Source organism: Hydra viridissima, unplaced genomic scaffold (genome assembly GCF_058129835.1).
Source record: "Hydra viridissima isolate aposymbiotic clone 2 unplaced genomic scaffold, HvirCarnegie_v1 scaffold_5, whole genome shotgun sequence".
NCBI lineage: Eukaryota > Metazoa > Cnidaria > Hydrozoa > Anthoathecata > Hydridae > Hydra > Hydra viridissima.
In genome coordinates, this window is record NW_028324304.1 from 905,351 (window position 1) to 918,685 (window position 13,335).

At 38.4% G+C, this 13,335-nt stretch overlaps 3 protein-coding genes and 1 pseudogene across 3 annotated transcripts; 1 reads left to right on the plus strand and 3 right to left on the minus strand.

Moving 5' to 3' along the window:
- Positions 1–4,051: 4,051 nt before the first annotated feature.
- Positions 4,052–4,462, minus strand: LOC149887711 (histone H3). Its single transcript, XM_090088836.1, has one exon. It carries the CDS (start codon positions 4,460–4,462, stop codon positions 4,052–4,054), a length of 411 nt encoding a protein of 136 aa, XP_089944962.1.
- A 1,592-nt stretch (positions 4,463–6,054) lies between these two features.
- LOC149887712 (late histone H2B.L4 pseudogene) lies at positions 6,055–6,459 on the minus strand (annotated as a pseudogene).
- A 294-nt stretch (positions 6,460–6,753) lies between these two features.
- LOC149887713 (histone H2A, orphon) lies at positions 6,754–7,143 on the plus strand. The gene has a single exon (XM_090088837.1). The coding sequence runs from the start codon at positions 6,754–6,756 to the stop codon at positions 7,141–7,143; it is 390 nt and encodes a 129-aa protein (XP_089944963.1).
- Positions 7,144–11,407: 4,264 nt separating this feature from the next.
- LOC149887714 (histone H3) lies at positions 11,408–11,818 on the minus strand. The gene has a single exon (XM_090088838.1). It carries the CDS (start codon positions 11,816–11,818, stop codon positions 11,408–11,410), a length of 411 nt encoding a protein of 136 aa, XP_089944964.1.
- Positions 11,819–13,335: the final 1,517 nt, after the last annotated feature.

Here is a 13,335-nt window from a genome sequence, read left to right on the forward strand (position 1 = left end):
AAAAAAAAAAAAAAAAAAAAATTTCCGTTTTTTACACTTGCGTGTTTGTCTGTGTGTAATCCTTAATTGCATGGTTTTTTGTTGTTGGTTTTACCTTGTCATTTTTCTTCTGCGCACGTTCTCTTGGTCAGTAGTTTTTTGAAATGCGAAAAAAAACGTCAACGAAAAGAAGTGAACGGGTCATTGCACGTCATGTCTAACAAACAAGAGGGGTAAAGACAAAGACGTCCGCTGTCGAAAACTCATACATACTCCAAGCTGACACACTCTTGAGACACTTCGAAATAAAGCAAATGATCAAAGTCATAACACTTGACAAAGTCGAAACAAAAATCACAGCATGCGCAGACAACCCTTTATTTTACATTAAAGGAAAAAAACGTAAAGCTAGAACTAAACATTCCTTCAATTAAAACACGTCAAACTTGCGACGGGCACAAAACTCAACATATAACAAAGTTACGACGCTCTAGTTCTTTTACATTTTGTTTTCTAAATGACCCGTCCCTAAAACCCCGGAAAGAATAAAACGCGACAGTCGAGTTGTTGGCCAATACCTTTTTTCACAGTAACTATCAGGTGTTTCTCGCAACGTCGGATGGGTTGCTGAAACCTTAAAAAAGAACTTTAAAAAGCTTGTGGGGTAGCGTTAGTTCTCATGCTATTTTAACAAAGTACTAAAACTTTAGTTAAAGTAATAAGATTTTACAAAGTAGCTACATTTTAATTATTGTCCTCATTTATCGTCATCTATCGTCATTTTTCACGTATCTGCCTAACTTAGTACCTAACAAACTAACTAAGATACAAACTAACTAACTGAATGACTAACTAACTGACTGACTAACCAACTAACTGACTGACTGACTAACTAACTAACTGACTGACTAACTAACTAACTAACTAACTAACTGATTGACTAACTAACTAACTAACTAACCAACTAACTAACTAACTAACTAACTAACTAACTAACTAACTAACTAACTAACTAACTAACTAACCAACTAACTCACTGAGAGACTAACTAACTAACTAACTAACTAACTAACTAACTAACTAACTAACTAACTAACTAACTAACTAACCAACTAACTCACTGAGAGACTAACTAACTAACTAACTAACTAACTAACTAACTAACTAACTAACTGACTAACTAACTAACTATTTAACTAACTAACTAACTAACTAACTAACTAACTAACTAACTAACTAACTAACTAACTAACTAACTAACTAACTAACTAACTAACTAACTAACTAACTAACTAACTAACTAACTAACTAACCAACTAACTCACTGAGAGACTAACTAACTAACTAACTAACTAACTAACTAACTAACTAACTAACTAACTAACTAACTAACTAACTAACTAACTAACTAACTAACTAACTAACTAACTAACTAACTAACTAACTAACTAACTAACTAACTAACTAACTAACTAACTAACTAACTAACTAACCAACTAACTCACTGAGAGACTAACTAACTAACTAACTAACTAACTAACTAACTAACTAACTAACTGACTAACTAACTAACTAACTAACTAACTAACTAACTAACTAACTAACTAACTAACTAACTAACTAACTAACTAACTAACTAACTAACTAACTAACTAACTAACTAACTAACTAACTAACTAACTAACTAACTAACTAACTAACTAACCAACTAACTCACTGAGAGACTAACTAACTAACTGACTAACTAACTAACTAACTAACTAACTAACTAACTAACTAACTAACTAACTAACTAACTAACTAACTAACTAACTAACTAACTAACTAACTAACTAACTAACTAACTAACTAACTAACTAACTAACTAACTAAGTAGCTGACTTTGTATTTGTTTTTCAATTATGAACGAGTTCCTTGCAAGATAGATATTTCTGTTGCATTTGTTAGCCTTTATTTTTAGCAAAAATAAAATTCCAACTGGTGCTTTTCTAATGTCAAGGACCTCGCTAAGGCTAAAGCAGCTAAGCCTAATGGTTATGATGTTATAAAGCGGAGAAAAATGAACTTTTCTGAAAATGAAAAAACGAGAGATGGAATTGATCTGCAATAACTTCGGTTGTGAACACCTTATAACTGATGCCTCGCGCGATTTTAATAACTTTGCATCATGCAAAAGCCGCCAAATTCACTTTTCACGAGTGTTAAAGTGTCATTTTTGAAATGCCAGTTATGAGCGCATGAAATCAAAAGCGAAATTTGCACTTTGAAAAGCAAACGGAAATGTAGAGCATCTTTTAAAATCGCCATATTCTAATTCAGTTTTGCCTTTATGAACTTGAACAAAAGTTGCATGCCTTCCCAAGACTGCACAATTGTAAAGAAAACACCAAGCTTCGCTCGAACGATGACTATGAAGACGAAGAACCGAATGGACCCCGTATTGTGCATTCGTCACTCATTCTCTTATCTCCTCAAACGTTTTTTTACCGTTACCTTCCATAATGAATTTTATTTTTTATTTATTTTTTTTTTTTACGATGTCCAGAACTTTCAGGTTGCTAAGTTTTTCCTTTTTTTCTAGTGTCCGCGACTTTATATATGTTGACTGCGTTATCGCAGTTTTAGCCTTCGATCGTTTTTGTTAACGAACACGAATAAGCACAACATAGTGTTCCTTTTTCATGGAATGTTCTTTGTTGTGTCTCTGTGTTTAGAAAAAGAATTGGTCTGAACTAAAAATCGTCGTTAGTACGCGTTGCTAACGCATTAAATATTCCAGCAATCGCGCGTGTTTGTGCCCTTCGCCTCTATTGAGTTTGTATGGTACCAAATGCTTAGAAGAGATTGGCATAAGCTTTTTTGGGAAGCCATATGGTTCAGTTTCTTGATGAAATTAAGCTGCTTTGTCCAGAGTAAGTAGCGCTGATGTTATTTGGCCATGCGCGCACTCGATTGCTTTTAAAGACTATTTTTTCGATGTTTTGATGCGATACCTTTCGCTTCTAACATGCTGTGGCACCGAAACGCCGCAATTTACAAAGCGTCACTATTCTTTAGAAGATTTCAAAACTAATGAAGCTTTAAGAGAGCGAGAGACGCGAGCTGTGGAGGTTTGCCTGTCAACACGAAAACACACTTTGCAGTCTGACGGTGGAGCAAAAAAAAAAAAAAAAAAGTCTCCTCGACAGTCCGCATAAAACTCCGCTTGAAAAATAAAAACATCTAAACATCTAGAAGTTTTATAAAAACGAACGCAACGTTTCTCTGAAACACGACAAAAAAAAAATGACTGAAGCTGCATCTCCGAAAAAGGCCACAAAGAAGTCTGCGCCTAAAAAGCCTGCTGATCATGCTCCCTACAAGGCGATGATTGTCGATGCTATTAATTCGCTTAAAGAACGCAAAGGGTCGTCAAGACAAGCTATCGCCAAGCACGTCAAGGCCAACAACAAGGTGGGTGAAAACGTCGATTCGCAAGTCAAGATTAATTTAAAGCGCATGGTGGTTGCTGGCGAGCTCGTACAAGTGAAAGGAACTGGCGCGTCGGGTTCTTTTAGAATTGCAGCTAAGCCCAAACCGTTAAAGAAGCCTGCTGCAGTCGCCAAGAAGCACAAAAAAGAAGCCAAAGAAGTAAAGAAGCCTGCTGAAAAGAAGAGCACGCCAAAAAAGAAAGCTGCGTCAGTGAAAAAAGTCGCACAAAAAGAGAAAGTGAAAAAAGCTACTCCTAAGAAAAAAGTGACTCCCGCAAAAAAGAGCGCCCAGAAACCGGTTGCTAAAAAGCCCGCAGTAAAGAAAGTGAAAGCGACACCTAAGAAGAAAGCTGCAGCCAAGAAAACCATCGCAAAAGTGGAAAAGAAATAACCTAACCTACCCCGCTTTTTGTCAAACGGCTATTTTCATAGCCACACATCTTTCTAAAAACAAAGTTCCAGGCGTAGAACTTGTTTACTTTGTGTTTGTTTGTTTGTTGTTTTTTTTTTTTGTTTTGTTTTGTTTTAAGGCACTAAGCCGACAACGTTTTTAACAGATTTGTGGCTATGAAAATAGCCGTTTTGTTTAGAAGCACCATTTTTTAAGCTCGCTCTCCTCTGATTCTTCTCGCCAACTGAATGTCTTTTGGCATAATAGTGACACGCTTTGCATGGATGGCGCACAAGTTGGTATCTTCGAAGAGACCCACTAAGTAGGCTTCTGAAGCTTCTTGTAAGGCCATGACGGCGGTGCTTTGGAAACGCAAGTCAGTCTTGAAATCTTGAGCTATTTCGCGAACCAATCGCTGGAAGGGTAGTTTTCTGATTAGGAGCTCTGTCGATTTTTGGTATCTTCGGATCTCTCTCAAAGCTACGGTACCGGGTCGGTATCTGTGGGGTTTCTTTACTCCGCCGGTAGCCGGGGCACTCTTTCTTGCTGCTTTTGTTGCCAGCTGCTTTCTCGGTGCTTTACCGCCGGTAGATTTTCTAGCTGTTTGTTTTGTGCGGGCCATTGTAAGTTACGCTTACACTTATCAGTTTAAGTTGAACTTTTGAAGTTTTTCAATTTAACGCGTTTTGTTGACATTTTTAGACTTTGCCGCGACTTAAAGCTGCATTCTGATTGGTGCTAAGAAAGTGCTCTTTGATTGGTTCAAGTACAAATGCAAAATAAGGCATTAAGGCCACGTAGGCGTGTTTTTTGGCTACGGGAAAAGAGAGCGCGTTTGTCTCGCCTCTACAATTTCTGCTTTTTTAAACACTTCAAAGACAGGTCGACGTAGTGGAATTCCGAAAAGAAACTTTTCTGCTCTGTTTGCGAACGGATAAAAGCGTTAAATGCGAAAACGCGCGTTAAAAACAAGGCAGTTTGTTTTGGTTTTTTTTTTTTTTGTTTTTTTGGTTCAGATGGCTTTTTGACGAAGGACCGTTGCGATTGGTTGTTTGACGAAGATGTTTCCATCTATGTAGGGTAAAAGTCGCGCTTCCAGCGCATAATAAAAACAAAAAGAAACGCAAAAAGACAGTAATTGAACTTCAAACAATTTTAATCATGTCTGGTCGCGGTAAAGGAGGAAAAGGACTTGGAAAAGGAGGCGCAAAGCGTCATCGCAAGATTTTACGTGATAACATCCAAGGAATCACAAAGCCCGCCATACGTCGTCTAGCTCGTCGCGGTGGTGTTAAGCGTATCTCTGGACTTATCTACGAGGAGACTCGAGGCGTTCTAAAAGTCTTTTTGGAAAACGTTATTCGCGACGCTGTAACATACACAGAGCATGCCAAGAGAAAGACAGTCACCGCTATGGACGTTGTCTACGCATTAAAAAGACAAGGTCGCACATTGTACGGCTTTGGTGGTTAAAAGGGGAACACCTCAGCAATCAAAAACGGCTATTTTTATAGCCACACATCTGTTTTAAACGTTAATAGGCAATCTAGAACTTGAACGCTGCACCGCGATAAGCAGAGGGGGTGTGTAAAAACGGTTTAGTTTACCAGTTTCAGTTTGTTTCAATCGAAATGAAAAGCAATTGAATTGATTTCTAAGTAATGTTTTTTAGCGAGGCATAGTTTAACTGAGTGTTTAGAGTAGACGCTTGACACATAAAGTGTTTTGCTCACCATCATCGGGCTAGAAAGGTGATTTTTATCTAAAGCGCTGCTTTAAGTCTGATTTCCTAAAGATGCGCGCAATACATTTGAAAAAAAAAAAAAAAAAAGAAAAAAGAAAAAAGGAGCAAAAGTGTGGTAGTAGCAGCAAATAATAACGATGGGTGGGTCATAAGGGCTAAGGTTTTGATCAAAAGCAAAAAGGTGGCGCTCAAGTAGTTGTTGAAAGATTTTCTCACGCGTTTACCTACTGTAATAACTTTTTGTATCCAAAGTGGATGCAAAAGCTATACGTTTAAACATCAAAAAAAGCAAGTCTAGAAAAGCGCTCGCTCTTTAGACGCGGTGTCGCAATTTAAAACGAGCAAACAATGGCTGCCTAGCTATTGCATTTTAAGTACTTTCTCTCTACTACAATTTAAGGCGTTCTAATGCGTACAATGCTTTTACAAGATGTGTGGCTATGAAAATAGCCGTTTAGATAGCGCTCCATCTATTTACTGCTGGTGTACTTAGTAACAGCCTTGGTGCCTTCGCTCACTGCGTGTTTGGCCAACTCACCGGGAAGTAAGAGGCGCACAGCTGTTTGAATTTCACGCGAAGAGATGGTTGATTTCTTGTTTTGGAGGGCTAGTCGTGAAGCTTCTGAAGCGATTCTTTCAAAAATGTCGTTGACGAAAGAATTCATGATGCTCATCGCTTTGGAAGAAACACCAACATCAGGGTGAACTTGCTTCAAGACGTTGTAAATGTAAATGGCGTAGGATTCTCGCCTCTTTCTCTTGCGCTTTTTGTCTCCAGTACCAGCGATCTTGCCGCCTTTCTTACCAGCGCGTTTTTCCCCCTTTTTGGCCACCTTGGGCGCTTGTTTTCCTCCGGCCTTTGGAGCGTCAGACATGTCGACGAGTTTTAGAGAATTGAAATTTGAAATTACAAGCAACCGAATCACTTCCTATATAAAGCGCAGTTGTGGTCTCCAATTCGAGAACATTTCTGTTTCTCGCAAGCTCATTGGTTCTTCAAAGATTAACTAATTTGCGCATTGTTTGACGGAGTTTTTCTATTCGTTAAAAAAAGTGCAGTTCGAGACCAAATGTTTTTGATAAGAAAAAGGAATTTTGTAAGTTGATTTCAAAGCGCGCACAAATATCTCTAGGTTGTCTCTCGTTGTTTCTCAGTGTAAGAAATTAAAATGTCAGGACGTGGAAAAGGAGGAAAAGCTAAAGCCAAGGCAAAGACTCGATCGTTCAGAGCCGGACTTCAGTTTCCAGTCGGTCGTGTTCACCGATTTTTGCGCAAAGGACACTACGCCAATCGCATCGGTTCAGGCGCACCTGTCTATTTAGCTGCTGTTTTGGAGTATCTCTCCGCCGAAATTTTGGAGTTGGCCGGTAACGCTGCTCGTGACAATAAGAAAGCTAGAATCATTCCTCGACACTTACAGTTAGCTGTTCGCAATGACGAAGAGTTGAACAAGTTGTTGTCAGGTGTTACTATAGCCAGTGGCGGTGTGCTGCCAAACATACAAGCCGTTTTGCTTCCCAAGAAGAACGAAAAGGTTCCAAAACCAGCAGCCAAATAAACGGTACTCTGAACACAAGATAAAAAATAAAGGCTATTTTCATAGCCACACATCTGTTAAAAACATGACGGCATGAGCTTAAACACACTAAGGAGAATATAAAGAAGTGTGTGTGTGTGTGTGTGTGTGTGTGTGTGTGTGTAAGGAAGGGAGGGGAGGGGGGTTCAAAATCTCTTTTTAAAGCTGTTAGGGGATAAAAAGAGCACACGCATCCCGTTACAAAAAAATACATGGTGGGGTTTACACGCCATCTTTGAAACGTTTTAAGTTATAACCTGAGGGAGAAAAAACAGTTCGGTTACCTCACAGGTCACGTGCATGTTCAAGATTCCAAGTTTTGAAAGGATCCAACGTAACTTGAATAAAAAGTGAACACGCACGTGCCCAGATTGGCGACCATCTATAGGCTGTAGGAAAATAACAAAGAAGATTTAAGCGCCTCCGTAAGAATTTAGCTCCCTTAGGATTTCAGCAAAAAAGTATATTTAGCGGAGAAAAAAACAAAGAGCGAGGTTAAGCAGCAGTGACGGCATTAGCATCAGCAGCAGCAACAAAAACAAAACAAAACAAAAAAAAACAAACAAAAAAGCGGCAGCACGAAAAAAAAAAAAAAAAAAAAAAATTTCCGTTTTTTACACTTGCGTGTTTGTCTGTGTGTAATCCTTAATTGCATGGTTTTTTGTTGTTGGTTTTACCTTGTCATTTTTCTTCTGCGCACGTTCTCTTGGTCAGTAGTTTTTTGAAATGCGAAAAAAAACGTCAACGAAAAGAAGTGAACGGGTCATTGCACGTCATGTCTAACAAACAAGAGGGGTAAAGACAAAGACGTCCGCTGTCGAAAACTCATACATACTCCAAGCTGACACACTCTTGAGACACTTCGAAATAAAGCAAATGATCAAAGTCATAACACTTGACAAAGTCGAAACAAAAATCACAGCATGCGCAGACAACCCTTTATTTTACATTAAAGGAAAAAAACGTAAAGCTAGAACTAAACATTCCTTCAATTAAAACACGTCAAACTTGCGACGGGCACAAAACTCAACATATAACAAAGTTACGACGCTCTAGTTCTTTTACATTTTGTTTTCTAAATGACCCGTCCCTAAAACCCCGGAAAGAATAAAACGCGACAGTCGAGTTGTTGGCCAATACCTTTTTTCACAGTAACTATCAGGTGTTTCTCGCAACGTCGGATGGGTTGCTGAAACCTTAAAAAAGAACTTTAAAAAGCTTGTGGGGTAGCGTTAGTTCTCATGCTATTTTAACAAAGTACTAAAACTTTAGTTAAAGTAATAAGATTTTACAAAGTAGCTACATTTTAATTATTGTCCTCATTTATCGTCATCTATCGTCATTTTTCACGTATCTGCCTAACTTAGTACCTAACAAACTAACTAAGATACAAACTAACTAACTGAATGACTAACTAACTGACTGACTAACCAACTAACTGACTGACTGACTAACTAACTAACTGACTGACTAACTAACTAACTAACTAACTAACTGATTGACTAACTAACTAACTAACTAACCAACTAACTAACTAACTAACTAACTAACTAACTAACTAACTAACTAACTAACTAACTAACTAACCAACTAACTCACTGAGAGACTAACTAACTAACTAACTAACTAACTAACTAACTAACTAACTAACTAACTAACTAACTAACTAACCAACTAACTCACTGAGAGACTAACTAACTAACTAACTAACTAACTAACTAACTAACTAACTAACTGACTAACTAACTAACTATTTAACTAACTAACTAACTAACTAACTAACTAACTAACTAACTAACTAACTAACTAACTAACTAACTAACTAACTAACTAACTAACTAACTAACTAACTAACTAACTAACTAACTAACCAACTAACTCACTGAGAGACTAACTAACTAACTAACTAACTAACTAACTAACTAACTAACTAACTAACTAACTAACTAACTAACTAACTAACTAACTAACTAACTAACTAACTAACTAACTAACTAACTAACTAACTAACTAACTAACTAACTAACTAACTAACTAACTAACTAAGTAGCTGACTTTGTATTTGTTTTTCAATTATGAACGAGTTCCTTGCAAGATAGATATTTCTGTTGCATTTGTTAGCCTTTATTTTTAGCAAAAATAAAATTCCAACTGGTGCTTTTCTAATGTCAAGGACCTCGCTAAGGCTAAAGCAGCTAAGCCTAATGGTTATGATGTTATAAAGCGGAGAAAAATGAACTTTTCTGAAAATGAAAAAACGAGAGATGGAATTGATCTGCAATAACTTCGGTTGTGAACACCTTATAACTGATGCCTCGCGCGATTTTAATAACTTTGCATCATGCAAAAGCCGCCAAATTCACTTTTCACGAGTGTTAAAGTGTCATTTTTGAAATGCCAGTTATGAGCGCATGAAATCAAAAGCGAAATTTGCACTTTGAAAAGCAAACGGAAATGTAGAGCATCTTTTAAAATCGCCATATTCTAATTCAGTTTTGCCTTTATGAACTTGAACAAAAGTTGCATGCCTTCCCAAGACTGCACAATTGTAAAGAAAACACCAAGCTTCGCTCGAACGATGACTATGAAGACGAAGAACCGAATGGACCCCGTATTGTGCATTCGTCACTCATTCTCTTATCTCCTCAAACGTTTTTTTACCGTTACCTTCCATAATGAATTTTATTTTTTATTTATTTTTTTTTTTTACGATGTCCAGAACTTTCAGGTTGCTAAGTTTTTCCTTTTTTTCTAGTGTCCGCGACTTTATATATGTTGACTGCGTTATCGCAGTTTTAGCCTTCGATCGTTTTTGTTAACGAACACGAATAAGCACAACATAGTGTTCCTTTTTCATGGAATGTTCTTTGTTGTGTCTCTGTGTTTAGAAAAAGAATTGGTCTGAACTAAAAATCGTCGTTAGTACGCGTTGCTAACGCATTAAATATTCCAGCAATCGCGCGTGTTTGTGCCCTTCGCCTCTATTGAGTTTGTATGGTACCAAATGCTTAGAAGAGATTGGCATAAGCTTTTTTGGGAAGCCATATGGTTCAGTTTCTTGATGAAATTAAGCTGCTTTGTCCAGAGTAAGTAGCGCTGATGTTATTTGGCCATGCGCGCACTCGATTGCTTTTAAAGACTATTTTTTCGATGTTTTGATGCGATACCTTTCGCTTCTAACATGCTGTGGCACCGAAACGCCGCAATTTACAAAGCGTCACTATTCTTTAGAAGATTTCAAAACTAATGAAGCTTTAAGAGAGCGAGAGACGCGAGCTGTGGAGGTTTGCCTGTCAACACGAAAACACACTTTGCAGTCTGACGGTGGAGCAAAAAAAAAAAAAAAAAAGTCTCCTCGACAGTCCGCATAAAACTCCGCTTGAAAAATAAAAACATCTAAACATCTAGAAGTTTTATAAAAACGAACGCAACGTTTCTCTGAAACACGACAAAAAAAAAATGACTGAAGCTGCATCTCCGAAAAAGGCCACAAAGAAGTCTGCGCCTAAAAAGCCTGCTGATCATGCTCCCTACAAGGCGATGATTGTCGATGCTATTAATTCGCTTAAAGAACGCAAAGGGTCGTCAAGACAAGCTATCGCCAAGCACGTCAAGGCCAACAACAAGGTGGGTGAAAACGTCGATTCGCAAGTCAAGATTAATTTAAAGCGCATGGTGGTTGCTGGCGAGCTCGTACAAGTGAAAGGAACTGGCGCGTCGGGTTCTTTTAGAATTGCAGCTAAGCCCAAACCGTTAAAGAAGCCTGCTGCAGTCGCCAAGAAGCACAAAAAAGAAGCCAAAGAAGTAAAGAAGCCTGCTGAAAAGAAGAGCACGCCAAAAAAGAAAGCTGCGTCAGTGAAAAAAGTCGCACAAAAAGAGAAAGTGAAAAAAGCTACTCCTAAGAAAAAAGTGACTCCCGCAAAAAAGAGCGCCCAGAAACCGGTTGCTAAAAAGCCCGCAGTAAAGAAAGTGAAAGCGACACCTAAGAAGAAAGCTGCAGCCAAGAAAACCATCGCAAAAGTGGAAAAGAAATAACCTAACCTACCCCGCTTTTTGTCAAACGGCTATTTTCATAGCCACACATCTTTCTAAAAACAAAGTTCCAGGCGTAGAACTTGTTTACTTTGTGTTTGTTTGTTTGTTGTTTTTTTTTTTTGTTTTGTTTTGTTTTAAGGCACTAAGCCGACAACGTTTTTAACAGATTTGTGGCTATGAAAATAGCCGTTTTGTTTAGAAGCACCATTTTTTAAGCTCGCTCTCCTCTGATTCTTCTCGCCAACTGAATGTCTTTTGGCATAATAGTGACACGCTTTGCATGGATGGCGCACAAGTTGGTATCTTCGAAGAGACCCACTAAGTAGGCTTCTGAAGCTTCTTGTAAGGCCATGACGGCGGTGCTTTGGAAACGCAAGTCAGTCTTGAAATCTTGAGCTATTTCGCGAACCAATCGCTGGAAGGGTAGTTTTCTGATTAGGAGCTCTGTCGATTTTTGGTATCTTCGGATCTCTCTCAAAGCTACGGTACCGGGTCGGTATCTGTGGGGTTTCTTTACTCCGCCGGTAGCCGGGGCACTCTTTCTTGCTGCTTTTGTTGCCAGCTGCTTTCTCGGTGCTTTACCGCCGGTAGATTTTCTAGCTGTTTGTTTTGTGCGGGCCATTGTAAGTTACGCTTACACTTATCAGTTTAAGTTGAACTTTTGAAGTTTTTCAATTTAACGCGTTTTGTTGACATTTTTAGACTTTGCCGCGACTTAAAGCTGCATTCTGATTGGTGCTAAGAAAGTGCTCTTTGATTGGTTCAAGTACAAATGCAAAATAAGGCATTAAGGCCACGTAGGCGTGTTTTTTGGCTACGGGAAAAGAGAGCGCGTTTGTCTCGCCTCTACAATTTCTGCTTTTTTAAACACTTCAAAGACAGGTCGACGTAGTGGAATTCCGAAAAGAAACTTTTCTGCTCTGTTTGCGAACGGATAAAAGCGTTAAATGCGAAAACGCGCGTTAAAAACAAGGCAGTTTGTTTTGGTTTTTTTTTTTTTTGTTTTTTTGGTTCAGATGGCTTTTTGACGAAGGACCGTTGCGATTGGTTGTTTGACGAAGATGTTTCCATCTATGTAGGGTAAAAGTCGCGCTTCCAGCGCATAATAAAAACAAAAAGAAACGCAAAAAGACAGTAATTGAACTTCAAACAATTTTAATCATGTCTGGTCGCGGTAAAGGAGGAAAAGGACTTGGAAAAGGAGGCGCAAAGCGTCATCGCAAGATTTTACGTGATAACATCCAAGGAATCACAAAGCCCGCCATACGTCGTCTAGCTCGTCGCGGTGGTGTTAAGCGTATCTCTGGACTTATCTACGAGGAGACTCGAGGCGTTCTAAAAGTCTTTTTGGAAAACGTTATTCGCGACGCTGTAACATACACAGAGCATGCCAAGAGAAAGACAGTCACCGCTATGGACGTTGTCTACGCATTAAAAAGACAAGGTCGCACATTGTACGGCTTTGGTGGTTAAAAGGGGAACACCTCAGCAATCAAAAACGGCTATTTTTATAGCCACACATCTGTTTTAAACGTTAATAGGCAATCTAGAACTTGAACGCTGCACCGCGATAAGCAGAGGGGGTGTGTAAAAACGGTTTAGTTTACCAGTTTCAGTTTGTTTCAATCGAAATGAAAAGCAATTGAATTGATTTCTAAGTAATGTTTTTTAGCGAGGCATAGTTTAACTGAGTGTTTAGAGTAGACGCTTGACACATAAAGTGTTTTGCTCACCATCATCGGGCTAGAAAGGTGATTTTTATCTAAAGCGCTGCTTTAAGTCTGATTTCCTAAAGATGCGCGCAATACATTTGAAAAAAAAAAAAAAAAAGAAAAAAGAAAAAAGGAGCAAAAGTGTGGTAGTAGCAGCAAATAATAACGATGGGTGGGTCATAAGGGCTAAGGTTTTGATCAAAAGCAAAAAGGTGGCGCTCAAGTAGTTGTTGAAAGATTTTCTCACGCGTTTACCTACTGTAATAACTTTTTGTATCCAAAGTGGATGCAAAAGCTATACGTTTAAACATCAAAAAAAGCAAGTCTAGAAAAGCGCTCGCTCTTTAGACGCGGTGTCGCAATTTAAAACGAGCAAACAATGGCTGCCTAGCTATTGCATTTTAAGTACTTTCTCTCTACTACAATT

Coding starts and splice junctions, on each gene's coding strand:
- LOC149887711 (XM_090088836.1), bottom strand. CDS start 4,462: ATGGCCCGCACAAAACAAACAGCTAGAAAATCTACCGGCGGTAAAGCA.
- LOC149887713 (XM_090088837.1), top strand. CDS start 6,754: ATGTCAGGACGTGGAAAAGGAGGAAAAGCTAAAGCCAAGGCAAAGACT.
- LOC149887714 (XM_090088838.1), bottom strand. CDS start 11,818: ATGGCCCGCACAAAACAAACAGCTAGAAAATCTACCGGCGGTAAAGCA.